Source organism: Corvus moneduloides, chromosome Z (assembly GCF_009650955.1).
Source record: "Corvus moneduloides isolate bCorMon1 chromosome Z, bCorMon1.pri, whole genome shotgun sequence".
In the NCBI taxonomy this organism is placed as follows: domain Eukaryota; kingdom Metazoa; phylum Chordata; class Aves; order Passeriformes; family Corvidae; genus Corvus; species Corvus moneduloides.
The window spans coordinates 15,403,368-15,430,636 of record NC_045511.1 but is presented as its reverse complement, the minus strand read 5'-3'; the positions used below and the strand labels follow the sequence as shown (position 1 = coordinate 15,430,636).

General features: G+C 44.5%; 1 protein-coding gene across 6 annotated transcripts in view; it reads left to right on the top strand.

Moving 5' to 3' along the window:
- Positions 1–279: 279 nt before the first annotated feature.
- The window catches only part of LOC116438255 (phospholipid-transporting ATPase ID-like), an 82,163-nt gene continuing 55,173 nt past the window's right edge, over positions 280–27,269 (top strand). Inside the window, exons 1-3 of one of the 6 annotated variants that reach the window (XM_032097076.1) lie at positions 12,516–12,953; positions 13,044–13,563; positions 19,921–19,999. In XM_032097076.1, the coding sequence (XP_031952967.1) occupies positions 19,957–19,999 (43 nt within the window). In that variant the 5' untranslated portion in view covers positions 12,516–12,953; positions 13,044–13,563; positions 19,921–19,956. Of the gene's footprint in view, positions 540–2,376; positions 2,396–12,254; positions 12,459–12,515; positions 12,954–13,043; positions 13,564–19,666; positions 19,732–19,920; positions 20,000–27,269 lie in introns of those variants that run through there. The other 5 variants (XM_032097077.1, XM_032097081.1, XM_032097078.1 and 2 more) reach the window with 5 other exon arrangements.

Sequence of the window (27,269 nt, the reverse complement as noted above, 5' to 3'; positions counted from 1 at the left end):
TCCCTATCTGAGTGCTGTCCAAGGAGACAAACCTGCTGACTGCCAAAAGCCGAGCTCAAGGTCTCGCTGCTGCTTTAGCTGCAAGCAGGGTGCACCACGGGGTTTTTAGGCTGCATTTCTCTAAGACGAAATGCAAAGTCCTGCCTATGGTATAGAAACCTTTGCAATACCTGGTGATCACACCCGAGTCCAACGATCACTTGGTCTTTATTTACTCAGCGCTACGCGGTGCCACGTTCCACCCACAGCCTCGGGAACTTTGCCTTTCCCCTCGCCGTCCTTATCGAGGACACGGAACACACCGAGACATCCTGTAACTCCTGGATCGCGTTCAGCGTGCCCCTGTTTCAAATCCTGGAAAGCGTGGTGTTCCCTCGCCAGCCCCACCTCCCAGCCGGGGAGAAGCCTGGAGTGCTCTGTGGGGGAACCGTCCAGGGAGCTTAAAAGAAGCTGCGGCTCCTTGCGTGGTGGTGAAAACAATCCCTTCTGTTCGTCGTGACAAACAGCTCCAGGTGGAACAGAAGACACAGAACAGCCAGGTAGGACAATTTCTTTATTTCTTTTTCTAAGAGAAAAGTGTAAAAACTGGCATGGAAGCCCAGATTTCAGCTATTTTTTTCCTGTGCATTTTTTTTTTTCCCCCCTTTTGCATGCTGGAGTATTACTGCATCTGTAAATGTTAGCTCTCTATAATGACCCTGGCGTCAAAGTTTTCTGTTTGTAGTGCCAGCCCCAGTGTGTCAGCAACACTCAAAGGTAGAGCAAGTGTGGCTTTGGCAAAGCTCTCCAAAGTCGGTGGGAAAGCACATGTTCATATTACTGGCTTTGGATCCAGGCACCTCTTCTCTCGCTGTATTAATTTCTGAAGGGAGAGCTGGGCTTCTCCTTCTCCGTGGAAAGTGCTCTGAGTTCTCCCTACCATGATTACTAGCAATTGAATTTTAATTTAACAATAAAGACGTGAAACAAGCCTCCATCATGAAGGGGTTTGTATTGGAACTGACTTTCTCTAGAGGAGACCTGCTGTTGCTCAAACTGGTAGATGGGACAATTAGCAAGTTGTTTTCTGGCCTGTCGTGTGCTAGGTGATAAATGGTGTCACTGCCTTTAAAACTGGCGGGCATGAGACTGGGATGAAGCATTTGCACGACTTGTTTAAGACCCTTATATAGAAATCACAGCGTTGGGTTTCTCCTGGACAGTCTTTTCTTAGCATAGTTATTTTTGTTTCATTAAGCCAGTATATGACACACTGCAAAGGGGTGATGTCAATTTGTGGATGTCCAAAGACTTTGCGAAGTGTTTCCTAGAGGAAACGCATCCAAAATATCTTCTGTACTGTGAGAAAAATCACCCCTTCCCCCCAAAATCCATGCTCATCTAAGTCCTCCCTTGTTTCCTCACATTTGGCACTATGTTGATTCTCATCCCAGGAGTAAGACACTTTAGCATGTGTTGAAGGAGGATTTTCACCACAAAGCGTTGCTCTTCTCTCTCTGCCCATGATTTTTCAGGTATCCTGACACAGGCAAAAGAAGTCCCATGAAAGCCAGGAGATTTTGCTAAATGAGGCTGAGGGAGAAGGAAACTTTTTGTTGTAGCTAAAGCAAACTTGCAGCGATACCTAACTCTGCAGATGTTAAATTACTTCAAATTTGAACAGTATTGAAAACAAAGGTTAAGGCCATATTACTGGTGATAAGAGGCACTCTCTTTATTTCTCAGCATTAACGTGGTTTAAAAGCATCAGAGGAAGGTAACACTGCAATTCATAGTACTGAACTGTTTACTTCCTTTTCAGTGGATGGCTTATTTTTCTTAGTGATAGAAGCTCCCTGTGGATCTCTGTTTAGTCAAATGAGTGACTTACTGCACTTCAGCTTTGGTTCTAGGTGTTAGTTTATTCATGACCTACCCACAGTTTTGCATTACCAAAAGTCACTATTCCAGGCTTAAGCAAAACAAAAATCACTGGAAGAAGGAAAATAAGATGTAGGCTAATTTGCTGGTATCACAGTAAATCATGGTGTTTGGTGACAGTATAGCTCTCTTCAAATCAGCCAGGAAACATGCTCGCAGTTTCACTGGGAATAGTTCATCTCTATCAGAGAAGACAGATCCCTGGGTTATGACCAGGCAGTCGGCTGTCTGCATTAGAGGGACACAGTGCTCACTGGGGACTCACCTTCCACACACTTAGATTGGCTGTGTTTACTCAGCGTAGTAGTCCAGCCCCTTACACTCATGGGTCCAGTCTGGGACCCATAAGTGTTTGCATGTGCTCAGCACTGGCTGCAGCAGGAGCAGGATTAGGCTCTTGCTTGGTGCAAAGTGGTGTAGAGGTAAGGAGGAAAACCCACCCCAGTACCTGAGACTCACACAGCAGAAGTCAGAGGTGAGTTCTGCTCTACTGTCTGTAGATTTATGTCTTATCTATATCTATATTTAAATATTTAAAGGTGATTTTTCACAATTTAAAGGTGGAATGTTCTGATTTTGCCAATGCTTCCAGTACCATACTCCAAGCAGGAGCAGTGAAGGGGCTGTAGACAGGGCTGTGATCCATAAACAAGACTCCTTTTCCCTTCCCCTGAGTCACTCCAGGGGCCTGTGCAGCTCCCTGCCTGCCTCCATAGGTGGTTCAGTGTTACTCTTTCATCTTTTACTTCCTTCCTGCTCCGTTGTTCTTGCGGGTCTGAGTTTAGTGGGATATGCAGCTACTGCAAGTTGCTATTTAAGTGGGAATCTGGACTACCCACTAGTTCAACATTAAGACCTCCACTTGCTTTCCACTGCCCCTCAGTAAGAGCTGCTGTGTGCAATTTATACTCTTGTGTTGTGAAATGTTACCAGTCATTCCCCACCTTCCATTTCACTTCGTGGACGAACAGGACTTTGTTTACTTCTCCATCTTAAATGTACAGACTTGGCTTTACAAGAGTACAAAAGATACTGGTACAGGTGTGAGGGGAACAATGGGTCAGAGCAATGGGTTTGCTTAAATTATGCATGTTCACAAGAGAGTGATGTCTTGCATGCCAGTTAGGATTGCTCTCCCTTGTCTTCTAGACCCCTCCACCCTTGGAGCCATGTCCTCGGAGTGTTTTTTTCTTGAGGGCTCTGTCTCTGCACTGGTTGGGATGGCTTTATCCTTAAGGCTGTTCCCCCACAGCAAAGCCATCCAAACCGAAGTGCATCTCTTCTGAGCTGCTGTAGTTTGTAGGAACTGTTATGTGAGCATAAACTGAAACTGATGCTGATTTATGTTTATTCGTGGGACTGCAAACCCTGACTACTCCAATTCCTCTCCAGCTCTGTCTGCTGCAAGATCAATTGATGCCTCACTGCCTGTGTCAGTTTCAGGAGCCTCCAGGCTCCACTCCACTGCCTGCAAACGCAGGCATCTCACATTAAGTTCACTGGTTTCCAGTGCTTTCCTTTCTACTATATCCATGAAACAATGGGTTTATCTTGAATTTTATGTCTAATTCTAGGGCTGTTTCTGTTCATCCTGGTATGCTCCTAAAGTGAATCCTTTGCCTGTGCTGCCTGACCTTCACGGCTCCATATGTGCATTCCTTCTTTCTTTGACTCTTCTCCTTCAAGTGATGTAAGAGCCTCCATGGAGGCCTCTTCTTGTTTTGTTAACAGGCAAAAGACTTGAAACACAAATCAAAAAACCTGAACAAAATTGTAGAACACTTGCAAGACCAGCTGCAGACTGAAACAAGTTTCCAAGAAATCATTCATCCAAAAACTTTCCACTACATCAGATATTGATTAATGAAGCTATATACACTTTGGTCTATTTAAATTTCATGCCTCACTGGCACGGTTGCCTCATGTCCTAGGCATTTTTGGGAGTCTCAAGGTGTAGCTTGAAGCACAACTTCACTACATGCTAGAGAATTTTCCCAGCTCCAGCTGGACACCAGACACTACTTTTGACTTTGTGTGCTTGCCAGAGATTGTCATTCTGTGGATTGTCACAAGTTTAATTTCTGTTCAACCCTTGCTGCAAAGTTGTGCTGCAGGTCGATCGGCCAGGCAAAGTGCTTTTCTTTATTTGCTTTACCAACACCATTTTTTCTCAGCACTTTTTTGCTGGACTAGTGTAAATATGCTCTTCCCAAATATGCTCTGCAAACTCACTTGGGACACTGCCTTTGACTATCCCCTTTGTGCTTAATGCTGTTTTTTTTCTCCTATGGCCAAAACAGCAACCTGATTGTAGGAAAAAGTTCAAGTCCTTGCCTGGGCAGACACCACCTGTTAAGCAGATGGCATCCAGAGAAACACTCAGGCCTCTGTCTGACCTGTTTATGTCTCTGTACCACTCTCATCCCCAGAGCTAATCCAATCTTGCTTTTCTAAGAGAAATTATGACTTTCCTTTACTGACACAAAGCATTTATTCTGTTCTGATTGCACCATCTTTACAAAGTCTTTAGGGATTACATGTGTTTTCTAGTACTCGGCTTCACCCAAGGAACTTGGCCAGATACTAGCAGTCCTTAGAAGACATTTCTGCTTAACTGAATCCTTGTGGATATTTGCTGTCAAACCAGCCTAAGCAGTTACTTGGGCAGCTGGGCACGGGGGATACCAGCAGTCCAATGTGGAGCTGGGCCACAGGCAGAGTATTGCAGAGCTTTGCTTTTAAGATGTGACACATCTGGAATGAGGAACATGTTGTCGTTGCCCAGATTCAAGGTTATAATCATAGAATCACAGAATGATTTAGGCTGGAGGGGACTGTAAAATCTTTTATTTCCAGGCCTCCTACCATGGGCAGGCACACCTTCCACCAGACCAGGTTGTTCAAAGCCCCATCCAGCCTGGCCTTGAGTGCTTGCAGGGATGGGACATTCACAGCTTCTCTGGGCAACCTGTTCCAGTGTCTTACCACCGTCTCAGTAATAATTTTTCCTAATATCTATTCTAAACCTACTCTCTTTCAACTTAAAGCCATTCCCACTTGTCCTATCACTGCATAATTTCATCAAAAGTCCCTCTCCAGTCTTCTTATAGGTTCCCTTTACGTGTTAAAAGGCTGCTAAGAAAGTTAAGAATGCCTATTTGGAAATAATGGAACACAGTACAAAAAGAACCTAAAATAACAAAACACACCCTGAAGATTTTGCTTAAGAGCACAGTTTCTCATTGTGTGCACTAATTCTCATGCAGTTTCCACCTCTCTTTCTATTATTTTAGCTGGGATATCCTGTGATTATCTAAAGATTATCTATCTCTTTGTGGGGAGGAGGCACCAGAAATGCTTGAGCTTTTATGCTTCAGTGCCACAGCAAGAGAAAGGGCCATGGGTTTTGTGGGTTTTTTTTACTTCCTTATTAAGAAAACTGCTTTCTTTATTTCTTTTGACTAGGCATTTGGTGCTGCACAGTACTGCTGAAACCGTACTTCTTCCCCTTTAGTCCCAGAGTCTTTGATTACGGGGTTTTTTGTTGTGTATCTTCATTAGCATATTACCAGCTTGAGGCTGTGTGTCACTGCCTTCTGGAGATACACCAACAAAACCTTGATCACTTTATCAGAAACAGTAAATGCTGTCTCTTCTTATGGGGCCCACAACTTATTTAACTCTTAAGCAGCACATGAAACCCGGAAGTGGTATGACAGATTGTAACACTGGGAATAGGGTGTTTAATTTAAATACCTGCCTCCTTTTTCATATATCTCCTTGATCTTAAAGGGATCTTCTGTGATACTGCCTCATACCCCAACAGCAGAAATGGCAGGGATTAATCTCAAGTGAGCTACACTCCCAGCATCCTTATGGCTGTGTATGCTGCACATTTCTCACTGGCTTAGCTGATGCTGTCTTCTTCAGGTTCTCCTGAATTGCTGGGAGAAGAGCGAAGAGCACGCCCTCCCAATTCTGCCATCACATCCTGAAGGCCCCAGGCACCCATCAGGTTGTTTCTCTCTTTCATAAGGCTGCAGAGGGATTCATATGCACAACTTCTGTCTCAGTTAACAGGAATTCACTGCCTAAACGCTGACTGTCGGTGTGCATGGAGATGGGAATAGTACAGGTCTTTGCTCTCAGCTGAGCAAGTGCAAAGGAACATACACTTCTGTTAAATACCTGGAGAACAGATGGAGGAACAATATAACATAAATTAAACTTGCACTGAATAAAGCAAAGGCTGGCAGTGCTGGGACCTGGCATGTGCTGTGGCCGTGCTGGCAGATCTGTGGATATATATGGCTTATTTACTGCCAAGGTGGTGCTGTAGTTGAAGTGCAAATTGTTGCTTAAAATGTCATGCAGTTATGTTAGAGAAATATCCAGGGAAATAAATTGTTTTGTGCTTATTTATGTCATATTGTATTAGTGCAGGCATTTCAGATCTTTGGTTAATTACCCAAAGTTTAATGTTCCAGAGGGGAGCCGAGTTCTCTATTGTCAATACTTTAGGCTCTCTGGGCCTTGTTTTTTATGATGGCTACTTTTTTTTCCTGACCATGCGCCTTTGCCACCAGGCAGGGGCTTCCTTGTTCCTCTCAGAGTTCACAGAACTTGAGTTCTGACAGGTCAAGAAGTCACTCGGTCCCAGTCATCACCACTACAAATTATTGTAGCACTACAGTATTATACTCCTGTGTGCTCACATCCCCTTTTGGGATCATGGCTCGATGGAATGTGCTGGTCCTGCTGCACATCCCTGCAGTGAACATCAGTTGCTCACCCCCAAGGCCCTCTGACCTCTAAAGTGGGCCAGCTTATCACGATCTAGCCATCAAAATTATAATAATATAAAAAAGGACCTAATTATAGAATCATAGAATGATTAGGGTTGAAGGGACCTTAAAAATCATCTTAGCTCCAACCCCCTGCCGTGGACAGAACACCTTTTGTCAGGTTAATCTAGCCAGGCCTTGAGCACCGAATTCAGTAAATAATATTAAAAATATAAAAAAGATTGTTGATACTAGGAGTAATTTTGTGGAAGGCAGCAAGTTGCCTCCATATTTTTCCTGGCAGGATAAATATGATTGTACCCTGGAAAAGAGACAGTAGAAATATAAGTGCATACAATGTGTTTAATTTGGAATTATGGTTAAAATGCTTATGAGCATAATTGATGTGACATGCTATTTACAGAAATTCTCTCAGAACACCATGAAGTCTTTCATGGGATGGATAATTGACTGTCAGAGCAATATGTAATGAAAACCACAGAGGACTTCAAAAAATAAATCCCAGATCTCTTGGCTGATGCTGTAGGGAATGCAGAAGCGAGCTACGCCATGCAGAACCAGATACTTCCCATCCCTTCCACACATACGTAGCACAGAAAAGCGTGGAAGATTGTGGGAAGACTCTAAAATGTGGCAGCTTGGCATGCATTGGATTTCCTGTGTGTGTTCAGCCATGGGGTCCCACTGAGGGGTATCCTAATTCCTCAGTGGTTTGAGCTGGGTGTTCTGATGTGTATCTGAGGAGTGGGCATGTGACAGCATCTGAAGTGTCACCAGGCATGGCTTATGTGTTTGTGGTAGCTTCTGCCTTGCCAACAGCAGCCATGGGCCTTGTGCAACATCCCTGTTACAAAGGGCACTCTTCTCAGAGGCTCTAACCAGATGGGCTGCAGCTTTGCCCTCACCTACTGATTTTTTCTATTCACATTGGTGTGATTAGCTTTTAACGAGCCCTCCCAAGCATCCCCCTGGGATTCTCCTCTTTTTCACTGGTGATGATTAGGAAATATGTGTTAAGCACAGTGTGGACACCTCCGTGGTTTGCTGCAGCAGCTGATTAATCCCCATGCTTTGCCGGTGCAGTCGGGCACATGCAGTGTCATGGGCAAAGGAAGAGACACAGATTTTTATTCCGGGAACATAATACTGAGACATGAGGATCTCCATCAGCTCCCACCAATATCTGTGTCCATCAAATCACTCCATTTCTCTTAGGATCACAGAGAATATTTCAGGTACTCAGGAGATTTCTCCCCTTGCAACAGCCTCTTCCCTACTGGAGCAGTGAAATTTTTGGCCGGAAGGGAGTTTGTAAACACAAGATCCCAAGTCTTGTGGGAACTGGACTCAGACGTGAGTTAGCCTTGGGCCTTGTTCCCTGCAGAATTGATTTTTTTTCTGCATTTTTATCTGCCCTTCAGTGTAATCTGAGCATCTGAACCCAAATGAAAGCTCTTTCACCAAAATGTTTTCGGCCCTGCTCCATGTCTCATGGGCTGCAAAGGCGACACCTGAGAAGCATTATTTCAATTTCTGTTTTACAACATCAGGTGATATCACATTTGTAGGTTGGTGCCTGGAAGATGAGATCAATAGTTGCCGGAGCAGGTTGTTGTTTTCTTTTTAAAGACATGAGTCTGGGCCTTTTTTGATTTCTTGTGATTTTCCTTAGCTGGCCATTGTTTGTTAAGGGTTTGGAATACTGGGCAGGGGCCGTTGGTGGAGAAAAGGCGTCTCTAGCCACACACCCTTCCTTCCCTGATGAAGGTAAGTGGCACTCCACCATATCCTGATCAGTATGACTCAGGTTATTCTGCACACACTCACAAAAGCTATTTTCTGACCATTTCCATGTAGTGTGTACTGGGACAGCTCACAGTTTCTGGAGTAACTGGTGAAGTATGGGAATACTTCTGTATGAACCTGCAGTACTAGAGCTTATACCCACAGAGATGGATGCATACAGGTAGGAGTCCAGAGCATCCCTTCAAACTGAGTTAATCTGGAATTCCTTGGAGGACCGCTCAAATGAGTTGAGCAGAGTAGCTCCCAAAAGGCAAGGACAGCCCTAGAACAATTGGTCACTTCATGACATGACCCTCCTCTGCCCATTTTATTTTCCACCCACAGGCAGGCCATGATAACAGGAACATGTAGGATTTCATTTTCCCTTCCTCTGCAGAGCTGTGGTATGCATTCTACCAGTCGGACAGTTTCGTCTGCCACGTCCTCCACAGGGATCAAGGACACTGCCAGTGCACTTCACATGTGATACAGTGTGTTTTGGGACCCTTGGTCTTTCATTATTCACTTTATGATTGTGCTGGTGTTTCCTGGACTACAGCAATTTACAACTTGGATGTTTTTTTTAGACTCTTATTTTTTAAACAGGTCTCATATCCGAGGTGTGGACAATAATGTCCTGATTTGTTCCTTTCAGTCCTGTATTTCTCATGCATCATAATCTGACTTTTGACACCAAGAGGATGCAGAAAGTCTCTCATAGGAAAGCCAGTTGGGACAAGGGGACCATCTGACCCCTTGGACCCATTGCAGGTGCTCAACAGATATTCCAGGGGTCCCCAGAGTGAAGTAGGCTACTTATCCCTCCCCTACACAAGGAGCTCCTCACTGGGCAGGACTAGTGGGGAAAGTTAGGACAAGGAAAGCATAGGCTGTGGGAGGAGATTCAGTCATCTAAGGCTGGCCCTTAGGGGGTTTGTGAGGAAGCCCTCCAGTGCCATGTAGAAAGGCTTCTCTGGAACAGTGACTAGCATGGTTAGGAGCTGAGCAATGCACTTGTGCTGTTCTGGGAGATGGAGATGAGACTCGTTGGGTGGAAATGAACCCTGGAGATTGCTCTGGCTCTGGGTATGGGGAACCCAGCTTGGCTCATCAGTCACAGGTGCTTCTCTGCAGAGAGTGGTACTAGCCATGGTAGAGCAGGTCAAGCTTCAAACCTGGCAGCTCAGGAGTGGCAGACTGCAGTTAGAAGAGAGTAAGGGAAAGCAAAGACCATCAGTGCTCCTTTTGAACAATCCTAGATCATCGGGAAAGCATCAAGATGACAGTAATTTTAAAAATTGCGTATCATAGTGAAAGATTCTCTCAAGGACTGACATTTGGTTCAAGCCTACATTGTGGGATGCTCCAACATGTCCTTCTCTCCTGTTTCTCCCCTATCCTCTAGTTTGTCCCAGTTACTCAAGGGCATATTGACGCATTCAAAGCCTTACTAAGTCACCAGGCACAGACACGTTAGAGTTCTGGGTGCTCCTGAGGTGATCCTCTGCTCTGTCAGCTTTGCTGTTTGGAGAAAGACCACATCTAATCTGGAGAGTGGGCTGAGAGCACCCTTTAAAACACTGCTAGTGAGGCTTCAGTTTTGCATCTTGATCACAGCTGAAATGTTGCAGAGGCTGAAGGACTGGCGGTCATTTGCCCAAATAAAGTCTTTGGATAAGGTCCTAATGGCATGAATTTAAATCTATCCCACTCCAGCTAGCCCTCTGTGATTAGTGGGCATTGGGAAGGTGGAGGATCCAAAGGTGAAGGAGCACAGTATGGAGGAGGCTGCCTGGCCAAAAAGACAGTTTACTGGAAAAGCTACAGATTTAACCTCTTCCCACCAGTACGAATCATGGCAAGTCACAGCTGCCCTGCTGCAGCTGTCCAGCTGAATCTCTGCCCAAACTGTGTTGGCTGCAGGGGACACTCAGACACCCAGCATACGTGTACACCCTTTAAACGGGAACTGAAATTTCCATAAATGCCGCTGCAGGCAGCAGTGCTCCCTCGCGTGTTTGGAAATCTGCAAAGGAGGATGCAAATTGTGTGGTGATCTGGAAGATGCTGTCCAGGGAATGAAGTGTAAGGCAAGTTCATAACCCTGAGTCACTCCTGCTCTTCTGAGTACTTCCATGTGTGTTGAGCTTCCCTATGTAAGCAGGTTCACTGGAGTCCACAAGGAAAGCATAGCTGAGGGGAAAAGTCATGGCCAATGTATGTGAGGTGGATTTCAGTGCCAATAAAAATCATTAACAAAACAGCCTACTAAACTCTTAGCTATTTTAAAGTCTAAACAAGATCCAGGGCTGGGTGACTTTATGATTGGTTCCACTTGTGTGTCAGAGGAAGGAGACAAATCTAACTCTAGGAAAGAAGAAATTACTGTCGCCGAGGTCAAAGTGGTAACAAGCAAGTATAAAGACAGCAGCAAAGAAAGTAGGAGTAGTGTAGAATGACTCGTCATCAACCAACATATTAAAATGTCATGAAGAAAAGCAGATGAAAGTTATAAGAAGGAGGAAGACTCCAGAATGAGGCAAAACCAAGGGGTTCTCCAAATATGTAGAAGGACCAAAATTAATCCAGATCCTTGTACTTTTGCTTGCAGGAAAAAAATGTGATACTTGGGCTGTTGCTGTTAAAACAAGGTGTGGTTGGTGAGAACTTGAGAAATGGCTACTGCAGGGGGAATTTCTTCTCCAGTTAGATGCTGTCAAGGTCATACTCATCTGAAAATTACCTGGATCTTGAGGAGATCGGTCCTATGTGCCATGTCCCATGCTGGCTGTTTGTACATGTGTTAGAATTAGGAAGCCAATTCAGTGAGTGTTGTCTCACATCAGTGTAGCTTGGAATATCCCTGAAGTCATAGCAAAGGGCACAGACTCTTTTTCTTCTTTCAGAAATTGCTTATGGTGCTAGAGCGTCCTCTTCATTGTCCCTCTGTTCCTCAACCTTCATGACCAGCACTGGAGTACTGCCAGTGCAGCTTCCAGAGTCCTCCATACCTTTCCTCTTGACTACAGAAGATTTCACTTTCTAGAAAATACTCTTTGGCAAAGCCTTGACTCTTGTGTTACTATAATTAATCAGCTGATTAATGCATTCAAGTGGGTGGGTTTGAAATTAATTTTAACAGCATTGATGAATTTCCCAGTAGAAAAACTCAGAAGTTGAAGGAGAAAAACAGACACAAATACGCATAGAACTGTTAGTTTCTTGCGTTGTCACAATAAATGGAGATGTTCCTGGTGGGCATTACTGTGAACATGGCTATGTAAAGAATATGGTGGTTTAAAAATAATTGCAATTCACAGGTATAGGGAAGCTAGAAGTGGATTAAAGTTGTAGTTGCCCCAGTTTTGGTCTGGAGACTAGAGCATCTGGTAGGTAAAATGCCAGGGGACTGGCATATAGGAGGACACTGTATTGTAAAGGGTCCCACAACTTAGGCAAAAAAGTGAATTTTTGTTCGTTGAAGGTGGGAAAACAGGTGGGATGGTTGGAAGGCTCACAAGAGTGCTGGGGGGCTCTGGTGAGGAGGGACCCCATGACCACAGTGAGGTCAGGCAGGTGTCCTGGAGGGCAAGAGAAGGTCGTGTTCTCGGGATGAGCAAGCAATTTGGCGCCAAAGCAATCCTCTGGCTGGCCGCAGGAAGCTCTGTGGTTGAGTTATGCAATTGTGCTCTATGAGACTTTTCTCTGCAGAGTTTTTGCTACTCACAGCTTTGGAAAGTGGGTGAGGTGGAGCCTTGGGATCAGCTTGTAGGACTGTGTCTCTGGGTTTAAGGAGTCCTAACCGACTCCAGCGTTACAGACACAGAGAGAAGGGCTGCTGCTAAGAAATGGATCCCTTCCCAAGTTCATCCTTTTTGAAAGCAAATTGATATGTTGGCCTCTTTTACCCGCTTGCTTTCTTTTTGAAAGCTTCCGCGTTGGCAGGAGGTAGGTAAAGCGAGCAGCTGTTGCCTCTGGAGTTAACTGGGTTTCCCCAAGCCTAGGTGTTCTGCTTTTCTGCTTTACTCTTTCACAGTTTGTAGCACTGAAGCATTTTATTTTTAAAGGGAGCTACTACACTCTCCCTACAGGAAACAGAATATAAAAAAAGGAAAGGAGGAGGGAAAAAAAAATTTGGCAAGGAGCCAAGCCCAGTGACTGAAGTAAGAAGTAAGGAACTTGGAGTAAGTGTAGTTGCCGGGACGTTGTATGTCAGAGCGAGTCAGCGGCGGACTTTAAGGGTGTCGGAGAGGACACACGATGCCCATCTCACAGCGCAGATAAGGTTTGCGCCCTTAGGTGAATGACCCGGCGCTGCGACTGCGAGCGAAGCTGTCGGTCTTGGGAGGGGAAAAAGCTGCGTGTAAATGAGAAGAGAGGAGTATACCAGAGTGCTATGGAGGGCAGCAACTTTGTTGCTGTGACTTTCACAAGGCTTCAAGGGTAAGATTTAATGCTTTCCTTCCGCTGTCCTTTTCCCTGCCGCTTTTAGGGGGGGCCGAAAACATGTGGGTTTTTTTTTTTTTTTCCCAGACCCAAGAGTTTTGCGAAGCTTAATCAAAGCGCTCGGGGTTGAGCTTTTCCTACGGGCGAGCTGAGAGACGTCTGGGTGGAGTGAGCTGAGCTGTGCATGATTCCAAGCAGCAGCGGCCGGAGCAGCAGCAGCCGCCCGGGGAAGCTGCTATTGTTTGTTTCAGAGGGATCAGACCGCGTTCCTCTTTGGGAGCCCGCTCCGCCACAGCTGTTGATCCGTAACCTGAGCGTCGTTGCAGCTAACTTACCCAAAGGAGCTGAATGCAGTTTTTTAACTGCCATCCTGGTGTCAGTTTAAAGAGTGTTTTAATGAAGACAGATGGAGGATGTTGGATCATTACTCTAAGACGTGGCAGATAACAGACTGAGCCTGTTTCCCGGCAATTACAGCTAATTGCATTGGCACATTTGAGTGTAGGGGTGGAAACGCGGAGTTTCACGGGCTTCTGTATGTATAGATTGGAACAGCACCAGAAAATATCTGTAGGGCTGGCTCACCTCATCCAGGATACCTCTTCAGGTATGAAAAAAGCAGGGAAGTTTCAGGGATACTTTCAAACTCTTTGCAGTGAGTCAGTAGGTGTAAACCAGAGACTACACTCGTTTTGTAAACCCTGATGCAAAGAGCGACCACTTACAGTGCCTTAAACTTATTCCGGGTTTTAGTTCTGCCAAATCTGACTTTAGTCCTGCAAAAGAGTAGTTCTGGGATTCAAGACACACATTTTGATTGTCCACCCTGCATCTCACTTTCTGTGTTTGCAAAGCGGGTAGTGGTACAACACATGGTATTCCCTGTTTTGCTCTTGAGGTATTCAAACACCGGAGGCTGTAAGGAGGGGTGGAGAAATGCAAATAGTAATGTATTTCAGTGCTAAATGATGATTAGTGCTAGTTCCTTCTAATGGCTGAAATTTTTGTGTCTGCTTTTGATAGAGAAAAGCAAATGTGTTCTGTTTGGAACCGAAATTTGACAAATTTGACTGAAATAGTTAGTACAGCTGTAGTTCAAAGTAAACATGCCTTTGTGTGGCACATGGCAAGGTCAGTTTGTGCCAGGTGTGCCAGGCCTTTATGCTGCTCTTACCAGAGCCTTGGCAAACACAGCACTGTGATGTCCTTCTTTTGCAATACCTGCGAGTGAATGTGACTGTCCAGCTCCAGCACATGACATGTGGCAGCAAAGGCATGGATAAAACAGGGAGGTTGAGGACCTGATGTATTTTAAATCCATAGTATCTTCTCAGTTGTGCCTCCAAATCCAGTGTAAAGTGATACATGTTTAAAATTTAGGGACTTGTATCTGGCATTTAACATCATTACTCCACCAAGAGCAATGGGTAGTGAAAGCAAGAAGTTTTCAACCTTTTCTGTCCTGATGCTCAGTGCTTAGGATCTGTTTTCTTGTATGTTGAGTTATTGCTTGGATATTTAGTACTTGAGCCTGAAAATAATAGAATTCTAAGACCTGTGGGTGTTTGTGGTCACTACATCATCTAAACACAAATTTTAAAAAACTAAAACTTATGTGCAAAAACTGACCTGATGTGAAAAGGTGAGTGGAGGCATGGTATGCTTTCTGAATTTGTATCTGCATGGAATTGTTTCAACTTTTTTGTGTGTATACATACCACAGGATATTTGATGGCAAAACTGACTGGAGAAATCTTGTTCTGCTGACTAATTCCCCTCATTTCTGGGTGCTTGCTTCTTGTACTATAGCACAATTCACTGCCCACTCAGATCTGATATGACCACTACTTGGGCAGGACTTTCAGTCCGTACTGAACTACACCCCATGATCTGGATTAAAATAACCCTTCCAAAAATGATTGTATTTAACATGGATCATTTCACAGAGTCTGGGAATGAAGTGATAGGAGCAGAGGCACCAAGTATATTCTAATCCGTATTTATCATTGAATCTGATGTATCATATAGCTTTGTCCAGAGAAATAGGGCCAAGAAACAAGATGTGTTTTCCATCCACGGCATCTGCTCTGCATTCATCCAGGTTGTGCCATGTCTTTTCTCATTTTGCCTCTCAAGACTGTGATGGTGGGAAGTGCCTCCCTCCACCCCCAGTTTGCAGTACAGCCCTCAGTGAACCTTTGCAAATTCCTCATGTTGTAGTTCACTGCAACTTGCCCCTTATGCAGGAGGAGCTTTGCAGTTGTGTTCTCAAGCCAAATAGTTGAATTGTGCAGTGGTTTGGGTTGGAAGGGACCTTAAAGATCATCCTGTTTAGCTCCCCTGCCATGGGCAGGGACATCTTCCACCAGACCAGGTTGCTTAGAGCCCCATCCAGCCTGGCCTTGAGCACTTCCAGGGATGGGACAGCCACAGCTTCTGTGGGCAACCTATTCCAGTGCCTCACCACCCTCACAGTTAAGAATGTCTTCCTAATATCTAATCTCAGCCTACGCTCTTCCAGTTTGAAGCCATTCCCCCTTGTCCTGTCATTACATGTCTTGCCAAAAGTACCTCTCAAGTTCTCTTGTGGCCTCTTTAAGTACTGACATTTGCTCTGAGATCTCCCCAAAACCTTCCCTTCTCCAGGCTGAACAATCCCAGCTCTCTCATCCTTTCCTCATAGGAGAGATGCTCCATCCCTCTGATCATCTTGGTAGCCTCCCCTCTGGACTGGCTCCAGCAGGTCCCTGTCCCTCCTGTGCTGGGACCCCAGAGCTGGATGCAGTGCTCCAGGTGGGTCTCAGCAGAGCGGAGCAGAGGGGCAGAATCCCCTCCCTCCCCTGCTGCCCACGGGGCTCTGGGTGCAGCCCAGGACACGTTTGGCTCTCTGGGCTGTGAGTGCACATGGCAAGCTCATGTTGAGGTTCTCATCCACTAGCTCCTTCAAGGCCTTCTCCTGGGGTCTGCTTTCAATCCATTCTCTGCCCAGCCTGTACTTGGGATTGCCTTGACCCGTCTGGCTTCTTTAAATAAGTCTGAACTTGGTTTATGAGAAAACATCCCTTCCTTATTCAAGAGCTGTCAAAGCAGCTTCTCGTTGTGGATATTGAAATACTCAGAGCCCGTGATCAAACTGTCAGCTGCCATAAAGCACGTGGATTGTCTTTGCAGATGTGTAAGCAATGGAGACACAGTTCATAGAGCCCTGTAGGTACAAAGGTGTTACATGTTGAGAGGGGATAATTTATTTGTCGCTTATACCCCCAATTCCCCATAAATGAAGAATGGGGAATTTGAACTTTAAATAATTTCTGCTATAGGCCCTGAAAATACAGGGAAGCAACATGTGTCCTGTTAAGCTGAAGGGTTGGACCTGCATGAGTGTTCAAATACTCTGAGCCTCAGTTGATTATTGAACAGTGCAGAATACGTGGGGTAAAAAGAAATAAAGAAAATCCAAAAATAATCAGGTGGAAAACGGAACAACAACAAAGAATCCAGAAGGGCTGACACAGACTGTGGAAAGCAACTAGAGGAGACTGAAGCAGCACTTCACTTTGCCTGACCATAGCTGGTACCAGAGAGACTTAAGAAAAACAGGAAATTGCCTTTTTTTTTTTTGACTATAGAATGGTTTTTTTGGTGTGTTTATTGGTTTTTTAATTAATTCAGGAAAAGGAGGCTATGAAATTGTCCTACCAAAATTTGACAATACTTAATGCCACACAACCAATGAAATATGAGATAATTTTTTTCCCCTGGTAATTTTTTTTTTCCCAGAAAGCACAAAGAGAAATTAAAACTGTAATTAAAAATGGATGTGAGTGATAGGAGGCTGATGACCCATCACTGCAAGTTTGGAAGGGAAACTGAATCTCAGACTTAAAAAATAGAAAAGCAAAGAAAATGGAACAGAGGCATGAATTTTGATTACATGTGAAATCTGTGGGGAAAAAAAATACCCTGAGGGAGGTTGTTGATAAATACAAGTGCAAAGATGTTGGACTCTGCAGGTAGAATTGAGAGTCTAAAGTAAGCCAAGAAAAAAGACCTGGGACTGAAAGACAGGAAGAGCCAAGGTCATCCAAGAGGGCACACCTGTCTGCACAAGCTGTGGTCATTGAGACAAACAGGAGCAGTACCTGTTGCTCCACCAAAGGGGACAACTTCACCATTACTTGCTTGTGTTTGTTTTCACACTGGCAGCTGGTGGTCAATGAACTCTCAGACTGAAAACAGACACCTGGAAGTGTGACAGTGTACTGTCACAGAGGGGGTGTGAGCAGGCAGCCTCTCACAGAAGCTACAGCCAGCATGAGAGTGGCTTTCCTCAGTAAAGAAGTATGGGGATTAGATGTGTGAGTCAATAACAAGACAGTAAAGGAAGAAATTTGCAATATTATGAAAATAAAGGGTACACCTCAATGCAACAGGGGTGTGCCCAGCTCTTAATGCCATCATCTGTGTGCCCATTGAATACTGACACATTCTCAAATTGCACTGTGGTTTGGGCAAGTCAGGAACTGAGTTTTGCCTAAAGGATCAGGTCAGCTTGGGAAGGATTCATACGTAACTCCTGGGATTTAACTAAGTGAGCAGGTATGCCGAGTCTGTGTGGTGGAAATGATGTACCGGAGAGCTAATTGGTACAAATGAATGTGGCAAAGTTACCTCCCATGTCTGCCTTAAAAGGCAAAGTTTTGTGGGAATTGAAAGCCTGTAAGGGTATTTGTGCTGGCCATGATGGTAACTTAAATTTACTGCTGAGTGAAGACGTTCAATCAATGCAATTCTGATTTAATGCACTGTGGGAACTACATGCCTTCCATATCAAAACAGTGTATTGTTTCAGTCTTCTTGTCACACTGCACTCCCACCAGAAACCAGTGTTCAAAGAATCACAGTAATTAACAAAAGCTATATGTCAGAGCTGAAGGGAGTTGCAGGTTTTTGTTCAGAAGATGTGAAGGTCTATTGTTTGTTTCATGTTATTGCTGCTGAAAGAAGGCTTATAACCACCTTCTCTTCTCTGCTCCCCCAAAAACATAAACATCTTTATTTCACGCTCTGCTGAAATTATATGCCTTGTCAATTGAGTGCACAGCTGGGAAAAGTTTGGTAGCTGGGGATTGTTTTTCTAAAATGTTTGGAAAATACAAGAAGATCCAGGGTTCATATGGATCATGTAATCATCAATATGATGATTATAACCAGTTAACCTTTTGCATCTTTGTGCTGACAGTGAACAGTGACTATTGTTTTTTAAAATGTTTCGCAAATAAAGCAGCATCCAGAGTTCATATGGCTCATGTAATCATCAATATTCTGATGACAACCAGTCAACCTTTTGCTTCCCTGTGCTGCCAGGATTACCAGATTAGTGATTATCAGATCTGTGGCTCTCGGTGCTTTTGGAAATCTGAGGTATTTACCTCTGTGTGTGTGGGTAGTGTCTCGCTCTCCCCACCATCTTACGGGGAGCTCTCTGTCCTAGTTAGTAGGATTTTGTAAGACATAATAGTAATTCCAAAACATGGAAGAAATATGTTGAAAGTGATTGACTGAGCTCAGGGATGGAAAGTTAGTTTGGTCAGCAGGATCGAGGAAGCTTTAGGTTGTGATATATTGATGCATATTTTAACTTTAAGTGGTTTGGCTTCGTGGGCAGAGAAATTCTGGGGAGAGGTGTTGCCAAAGCATTTGTCATGATGAGCAGAAACAATTGATGAATGAAAGAAAAGGGACTTCTTCCAAGCAGAGTGGGCACAAAGAGGCTCCCAGACCCCTCACTGAATTCAGACTCACTGAGCTGTAGCTGCTAAATAGAGCTTTGCTTTAGCATCTGGGGCAGAGATCTGTGCAGAAGTTTGACCTATGCAAGGATGGTAGAGTTTTCCTTAAAGTTTACCTGTATTTTCTGAAAAGACATGAAGCCTAAACTTGCACCGGCAGTGTTGTATCAGGCTTGCATTTGGGCAGTGGCACAGGCTATGTTTGCACATGTGTGTTTCCAAAATATGATATATTTGTTATTCCTGTCTCCTTATGCACCCTTGCTTTACACAGATAGCATGGGATAAAGTGCAAAAACTACATTCTGTCACCTAGAAAACTTGTTACAGATAGATTGTGACTCCCTTAAGTGTCTCAGCTTGGCTCACTGACCACTTAAACAACTGGCAGAGTGTTCCTGTTGATTCAGGCTCCGGGTCACAGAGCAATGCCAGCTTTTCTCATGTTCACAGATCCTCTAGGTTGTCAGCACCAACATCACCTTCAAATCCTTTAAATAAACTTGTCTGATGATTAGGACACAGAAAGTTTCACTACCAGCCAGTTTGGATGTGATTTTTTTTTTTTTTTTTAAATGCTCAATTCCTCTGCCTATCAGGATGTATTCGGGGCCTTAAATGCATTTCTGGTGCCTGGCTTTAGGTTTCTGGGCCAAGTAGTTTGCAGCCAATGGGGGAGAAATGTCATTCTAGTCTGCCCAAACATGCAGGATGACCAGCAATGGACAACAGTGTGAGCCAGCACATGTTGAGCAGAGGCGGATTTACAGGAAACCAGTGCTTCCCGCTGCTTCCTCCTCTTCAAGGAAGCTGGTCTTGCTCTGGGTAGACACGCAGTTCCTCTGTGCCTTAAGTACAAGCCCTGCGTGTGTATTTCTCATTTTCATATAGCACCAATGTAGCGGGAATGTCCTTTCCAGTCTCTCCTCCACTGGCCCCTTCTTTGTACCATGTCAGGAGATGAATTGATCAGCATGTCCAAGGTAGGGTAGCCCACTGATGCAGTGCAACCTGAAAACCTAAGATTGTTTTGTATTTTAAAGCATTCTAGATGATAAACTGTGGCTATTGGCCACAGTGTTTAGGAGTTTGTTTCCCTCATTTTTTTGGCATATAATTACATATATGTGATGCTGTATTTGTTGTGAATTGCCTTCTCTTTTCTCTTGTAGAAGTTCCATGGAGTTGGACTAAAATAAAGTTCTGGGATGTCTCTATTTGGATTAAAATTTGGAAAGAAGAAATTGAAAGGTGAGTGTGGTCTGGTAATGCCATTATCATGGGAGCAAAGGAATGTAAATACAGCACACATGCAAGTCCTTGAGCTCCTGTTTGGGAGCATGTCTGGCCCTGCAGAGCAGGTGGGGGAAGATACACTTTCTTTCCTTTTCCTGAATTTCATACTACCTTGGGGGAGTGCTGTGGACTGGGTGCCAGTGAACAGGGGCACATCTGCAACAGAGCCAGCTACAGAGTTGGTGCGCTGTTGTGACACATGACTGCCTTGGGGAAATTGAATTTTGGTGGGTTTTTTTATACAAGAATCCTTTGCAGGTGTGGGGTGGATGAGCAAAGCACAGTGCAAAGATCCAGTGCAGTCTTTGGATGATGAAACGTACTGGTGCAACTCAAATTCTGTGTTCAGTTTTGAGCCCCTCACAAGAAAGATGGAGGTGCTGGAGCATGTCCAGAGAAGTGAAAAGAAGCTGGTGAAGGGTCTAGAGCACAAGTCTTGTAAAGAGCAGCTGAGGGAGCTGGGGGGCATTTAACCTGGAGAAAAAGAGTCTCAGAGGAGACTTTATTGCCCTCTTAAACTACTTGAAGCTGTAGTTAGGTGTAGGTCAGTCTCTTCTACTAGGTAACAAGCAACAGGACAAGAAGAAATGGCCTTAAGATATACTAGGGGAAGTTTAGATTGGGTGTTAGGAAAAATTTCTTCACAGAAGGGGTTGTCAGGCACTGGAACAGGCTGCCCATGGCAGTGGTAGAGTCACCATCTCTGGAGGTATTTAGTGGATGTGCAGATTTGGCATTTAGGGATACGGTTTAGCGGTGGAGTTGGCTGGGTAAACAGTTGGATTCGCTGATCTTGGAGGTCTTTTGCAGCCTAACAATTGCATGATTCTACTTTATGATGGCAATGGCCCCGATATTTCCTTCAATCAAAAACAGGAAGAAGAGTAAATCAGAGACATGCACCCTGAGAGCACATGTGTGTGCACCCTGGAAGACCCAGTGTGGAGCCTCTGGTCAGGGATCCAGGTCTGCAGATACAGTGAAGAGGGAAAGTCTCTAGCCTTTCCTTTCAGGGTGTTCCTCCCTGTGTTTGATGAATGTGGAATTACTGCCCTACTTGTATTTTGACATTAAATTATTTTCCAACCTCTCTGAGCTCAGAGGACTGAACAGCTTTTTCCCAGGGGTTTATTTTTGCAATTGTGCTGCTATTTCCCCTTCCTGGACCAGGGCAGACTGTGAGCCCTGCTTTTAAGACAGGGGTATCCGTTTGCTTCTCTGGCAGTCCCAGGAGAGGAGGTTGCGAATGCTTCCAGGGCAGGGTCTCTGCCAGCCCCAGACCTTTTTTACCTCATCTTGGCTTTGCTGATGAGGGAGTACCGGTTTGTCTGTGAGCCACCATCCACTCAGGGCATCCCCACTTGTTAAGCAGTAGCTGTTCAGATTATCAAAAAGATTCTGTTGCTATATTAGGAAAGTGTTGTGTTTTTCCTGGGCCTGGGCCTGGGTTTTAGCAGAGAAGAATTCAGCCCCACCCTCTTCAGACAAGTATTTGAGAAACTCAGATCTTCCTAGATATAAACCCTATATTTTTTTGGGAAAAATAATTTATTTTCACATCTGATCGTAAGTTCAAAACCAATGAAAGCAAACTGGAAATAGTTCAGAGGATAAAGGAAGCTGGGGCAATCAGGGAATGAGGAGCTTCCATAACAGGAAGCTAAGAGTGTTTTCTCCTCCCCTTTTGTTTTTAATTATTTTGCCTTGCAGCCCCAAGCTATGAGTGCTCCTTGCAAACATTTCACTAGGCATAAATGCCAGTGTTGAAGTGCAATTTTAATCCAAGAGTTTATAAGTTTTATGTTTGCAGAAGTCCAAAGGACTGTACTGCCTGAGAGCAGGCAAGGCCCTCCCACAGGGAACATCCCATGTGCTCATCTTGGAGGGACAGTACTGCTTATGAAAAGATGAAATTTCTGTTCCAAAACCAAAGCTGGATGATGTTCAACCTTGATGAAGAGCCGTGCTCATGGTATGACCTCCATGGGAGGGAATGGATTACCTCAGGCATCAGCCGCTGGATCTGGGATCAGGATTGCTCCCACGAGATCCAGTGTTTCTACCCAGCAAGACATGGTTTCCACTTGAGCTGAAGTAGAGGCGAAATTTGATAGGTGTAGTTTAAGAGGACAGGTTACGTGGTCTTAAGTTTCTTGGAGATAAGAGTTGGCTTTTTGTAGTTTCAAGTTCTTTATAGAAGTAATCAGGAATGTAACTAAAACGCAGGTCATGTCAGACAGACAAAAATGCCTAGCTCCTGGAAGCTGTTCAGCTGAAGCAGGGAAGTACACCTCTTAGATAAGCAGCAGTGGTGTTTCTGTGGAAAAGGTGCCTGAGATCTTTTATGCTGAGCTAAAAGAAACAGAGAGGAAGGGGGGCACTCCTAGTTCATGGAGTGTATGGAAGGTTGGAGATGGCTGATAATTGTGGAATATCTCTACTCACTGGCTTCATCCCATGGCAGTTTAGTTCAGCATTGGAGCTTCATACCTCGAGGACAGGGATAGGCAGATACTGTCCATGAAAAAAATGGGAATAGAGAGCAGAGTGAATTCAACTACATGGATGGAAGGACAGTCATTGCAGCAGTTTCATCTCCATAAGCCCAGCCTCAGGGCACTGTGAGAGGAAGAGGAAGGTTATAAATTGAGGTAGTGCTTTTGGAAAGCTCCGCTGAGTTTTCCTTCTTGCTGCTCACCAAGGCAACTGGGCTTGGAGCAGTCGGGCTCTGGGAAGGACTTGGCAGCTCAGGGGGAAGGCAGCCCACAACTGGCACTACAGGACAGCAAGCTCAGCTGCCTTCTGGGATCCCCACTCTGATCTAATAGGAAATGTCTCACCACAATAGACACTGAATATGAAAAATGTATTTATTTTTACATAATTTCCCATGAGGGAAATAACTGTGAATTGAAAAACTTCTCAAAGTTCGTTTTGGAGCTGTATTTATTTTTATGATTTTTTTGCATCACTTCCTATCACTGTGCCTTGCTGTTATTAACAACATGTGCAATTGTGTCAAGCTGCGGCATTTACCAGCATGTCTAGGAGATACTGTTTTCTAGTAAAGGAAATTATATGTGACAGCCAGTGACTGTCAGACTAGTTTTCAAAATAAAAACAAAATACTATTTCAGCTGCTTTTTTTGGCATGTTAATATTAGTCAAAATATTGTGAACTACTATCAGAAATAAAACCAGGACATGGAGTGATACAAAATTCTAAACCAAATGGGTGGGCAAGGGGGGGGGTGGGGGCAGAAATCAAATTTTTTCAAAATGAGGAAGAGACAATTTGTACTGCCAATATATTTTAAAAATGTATGTTTCATTCTGAAGCAGACTGAAACAAATACAAAAAGACGTAGATGCTTCTTGAGAATTAATTTGTTGCCAGGCATTTTTGAGACATGGTGAGTGGGAGTCCCCACCTCTGCCCAGAGCCGGGGCATGTGGGTGAGACATTGCCAGGAGTAGAAAAGGAAGGAAAACCAGAACTGGTGTTATTGCAGGAGATGGGAAAAGGGAGAGATGAGTCAGCCCGTGTCTCTTCCTAGAAAAACCTAAATAGGAATATTTTCAGGTTTAAGGTTATCCAACACTTCTTCCACCTGTGTCCCAAGAGAGCTGTTTGACCACAAGTGTTGTACATGCTGGGCAAATCTGAGGCATCCTTTTGGAGCTCTCTGTTCTTCTGTTCTCTCTTCTTATGGTGATAATAAAAAACGCTGCTTTTAGAAAAGGGCAGGCTCTACCACTGAACTTTATGTTGATATTAAAAATTTACTAAACCTGAGGTGGAAATATTTCCAGTTCACCCTCAGGGTTTTTTATTTCAGACCTTTCATCTGCTGTATGAAAATGGAGGAGGTCAGTATATCACATAAGTGGGTCCTCTGTTAGTGATTCCAGTAGCAAAATAATTTGGCTTTCTATACCAGGGATATATGAAGTGTTTTACCTGTGTGAGAAATTCCCCTATATGTGGTGTTTGTTTGATGCTTAGCAGGAGGCTAAGCTCAGTACAATCACCAAAGATGCAGTCCATGACCACAAAAGTGTATTTCTTGCATTTTTTTATTTCTTCAGGAGGAAGGAAGTTTCTTGGTTTTTTGAGGCAAAAAGACACAATAAATATATTTATTAATAATTGAAGGACAGGAAGGAGGAAATAGGGCTAAACCCATTGATGATGGTGTCGCTGTAAGGTCACGATGCATGCTTTTTCTTTATTAAATGCCTCACACTCAGCACAATCTACTCCATTTCAGAGATGAAAATTGCCAGCATAAATCCTCACCAGCCAGAGCAGCCAGAGAGTCTTCCTAGAAAAGGGGGCATCTGCACATTAAAAATGTGTGGGTTTGTAGCATGGAGCCCTGGAGAGCCCGACCTTTGAGTCAATAAAAAAACCACATTTGTTTGCCAGGCAGCTGGGCATGTTCCTGCTCCCAGATGGGTTTGGCTCTGACCTCCCTCTCCCTGTTTCCATCCCACTGGTTTCTCACTGCTCCTGCTGCCCCAGCCATGCTCGCTGAACCCTGCCAGGCTCTGGCTGCAGTTCAGGGCAGGGATGGGCTTTGGTTTCGTGCTGCAGAGCAGCAGGTGCGCAGCACCGGTCAGGTTACAGCATGAGGGTGACACTCAGGTGATGGGGGTCTGACAAATGTCTGTGTCCCAGACTGGCTGTGAAATACAGATATTTAACCAGTATGACCCTCAGACCTGTCATATGGCTCTTTGCTTCATCCATACGTCCTCTGATCCATATGAGATAATGAACTTCTCGTGTAAAGGTCCCTGGCTTTGGTTTTGGAAGGAGTTCACTCGTTGCAGCTCTGATCCCAGCAAGGTGCTGCTGTGTTATGAATGTGAAAACCTGTGGTATCAGTGCTGTAAAATAATCCCATTCTCTTTACCTCAACAACTGGGACTCTACCCACATACAGTACCTGCAAATCAAGACACTTGTTGCATGGTTCTTTCACCCCTAATGATTGCAAAAAGGGGCAATTATTGCTTTAAGGTGCAAGGAGATTTTAGCTATTAGGTTGTATAATAACCTCCTAGGAGAAGAGGATTTTGGTTGCCTAACACAGTATATGATGACTTGCCCTCTCCCATGGAGTTGCCTTTCTATGGAGACTGTAATTCTCAGTTTTTTCGAGGGGAGGATAGAGGTACTGACTTACCATGGCAGTTTCCAGTCTCTTGTGCACCTGGAGGAACAGTCTCGCAAAGACCAGAAAATAGGGCCAGGATTTCTCTGCCTGTTCAGAGATGACTGATCTCCTGCATGCTGAGTGTGAGGTGGCCATAGTTGAGAGGTGATACTGAAAGCTGGGCCACACAGTGATGATGAGGTGCCCAAAGTAAGGACAACAAAAGTAGGAGGGAGATGGGACAAGGAGGATGTAGCAGGAGACACATCATGAGTTGTGTGACTGGAGGGGGTCTTCTGAGACTGCTTATAGCCTGTTGCAGGGGAGCCCTGAATTACAGTCCCAGTAGGGTCAGTTCCCTTGGAACCAGAACAATCTGTTACAGCTTTCACAACTTGGTAAGGATAATAGCTTTGCTAAGAGCTACTCTGTAAGGGAAGCTGGGGAGATGAGTCCAGCTCCTGGATGCCACTCTTTGTAGCTGGTCCAGGGCAGAGTTTTTGCTCTTGAGGTCACTTGTTTAAAGGGTGGAGGAGAGATTATTATTTTTACAGAGTTTATGCTGTCTCTGTTTTGTTGTCAGGGTTAGTTACGCAGGCACTCCCCTAATTGGGCTGTGTTCATTTCTTGCAGGAGGTATCAGTGCCTAGTTTGTGTAGGACTTGGCAAAACCAGGCAGATCTTAACCTCCCGTTTATTGGAGCCACAAGACCCAATATCTACAAAAGTTTTCCAATACCCCATTGAAAGCACTTCTCTTGGCACATGCTCCTTAGCATAAACCAGAAACAAATTTCCAGGCTGTCTGATCAGATCTTGAATCTAACCTTTTGCAGGACTTTTCCATGCAGCAGTCTTAAAGTAAGAGGCTGGTGGGCTGGCCAGTTACATTTATAGCTGATTTTTTGGCATGGGTTTTATTTTATTAAATACAGATGTTACTCTGAGGTTTAGCTTCTAAAACTGTCTGCCTGAGAACACAGGCACTTTCCCACTGACTTGGTCTCAGTGGTTAGACCGAGAACTGGGCACTAAGCCATATTTATGTACGCCGAGTTTCCACTGATGAATAATTTAAAATAGTTTTCAGTGGCAGTGAAATGATAACTTGGAGCACAAATACCATTCCTTCTTTCCAGTGAATGCAATTTGCAGAAGCAGAACATTTGACTTGCTTAGAGATATATTAAAAAGTTTCAAGAAATGAAAAACTTCTCATCTGATATCCGTACAGCTTTCCCCTCCCTTTTTCCTCATTGCTTTCAGAATCAACAGGGCATGATAAGACACGCATGCTTGGATCTACAGCCAGAAACCCCTGAGTTATGGTTTCCAGGCAAAGCTGGTATAATGCTTGACTTTTCTTAAATTTTTGTTTATTGTGGTGATCCAAGAGTCTTCATTTCTGCACAGACTGTTCCAGAAACAAACAGGGGTCGCATGGTCTGTGATGGTTGAGAACTGCTGGATTAGGAGGCACAGCAGTAGGACCTCAGTATCTTCAGCTGGTAAAAACCACTGAGGCAGTGTTGGCCTGCGCATGTGGTCAGAGTGGTTCTCCTTTGGTGTAGCCAGAGGACAGGAAGTTCTCCTTGTTGATGCTGTTGGATGAGGCTCCCTGTGAAATTTATTGTGATTTTTCTTGATTTAGCCAAAGGTATTGGCTGTTACCCAGCAGGAAAAAACTGAATTCTCGCCACTAGAAATTAGTCTCATGTTTTGGCCTTTAGGGACGCTGCCTCTGAGAGGGATGGATGGCTATGGCAGAGAAAGGCTCCGTTCAGTTTTGAACCAGATTCACAGTTAGCTGGGGCCTTCAGAAAGGCGTTATCACAGAAAACCTGTGCTTAGGTGCCATATGGGAGTGCAGTGCCTTGATTTTAATTTCTGTTCTGTTTCATGTCCCACTGCCTCGTTTCTCTGCCATCCCAGAGCCGTTTGCTGCCATTAATGTTTCTCATATGAAAGCCATTTGGAGGCTGCATCTCTCACTGTTCTGAGAGGCTCCTTTCCTCACTGGGGCACATAGGTGTGTCAGCTTCTTTCTAAGAGCATTTGAGACT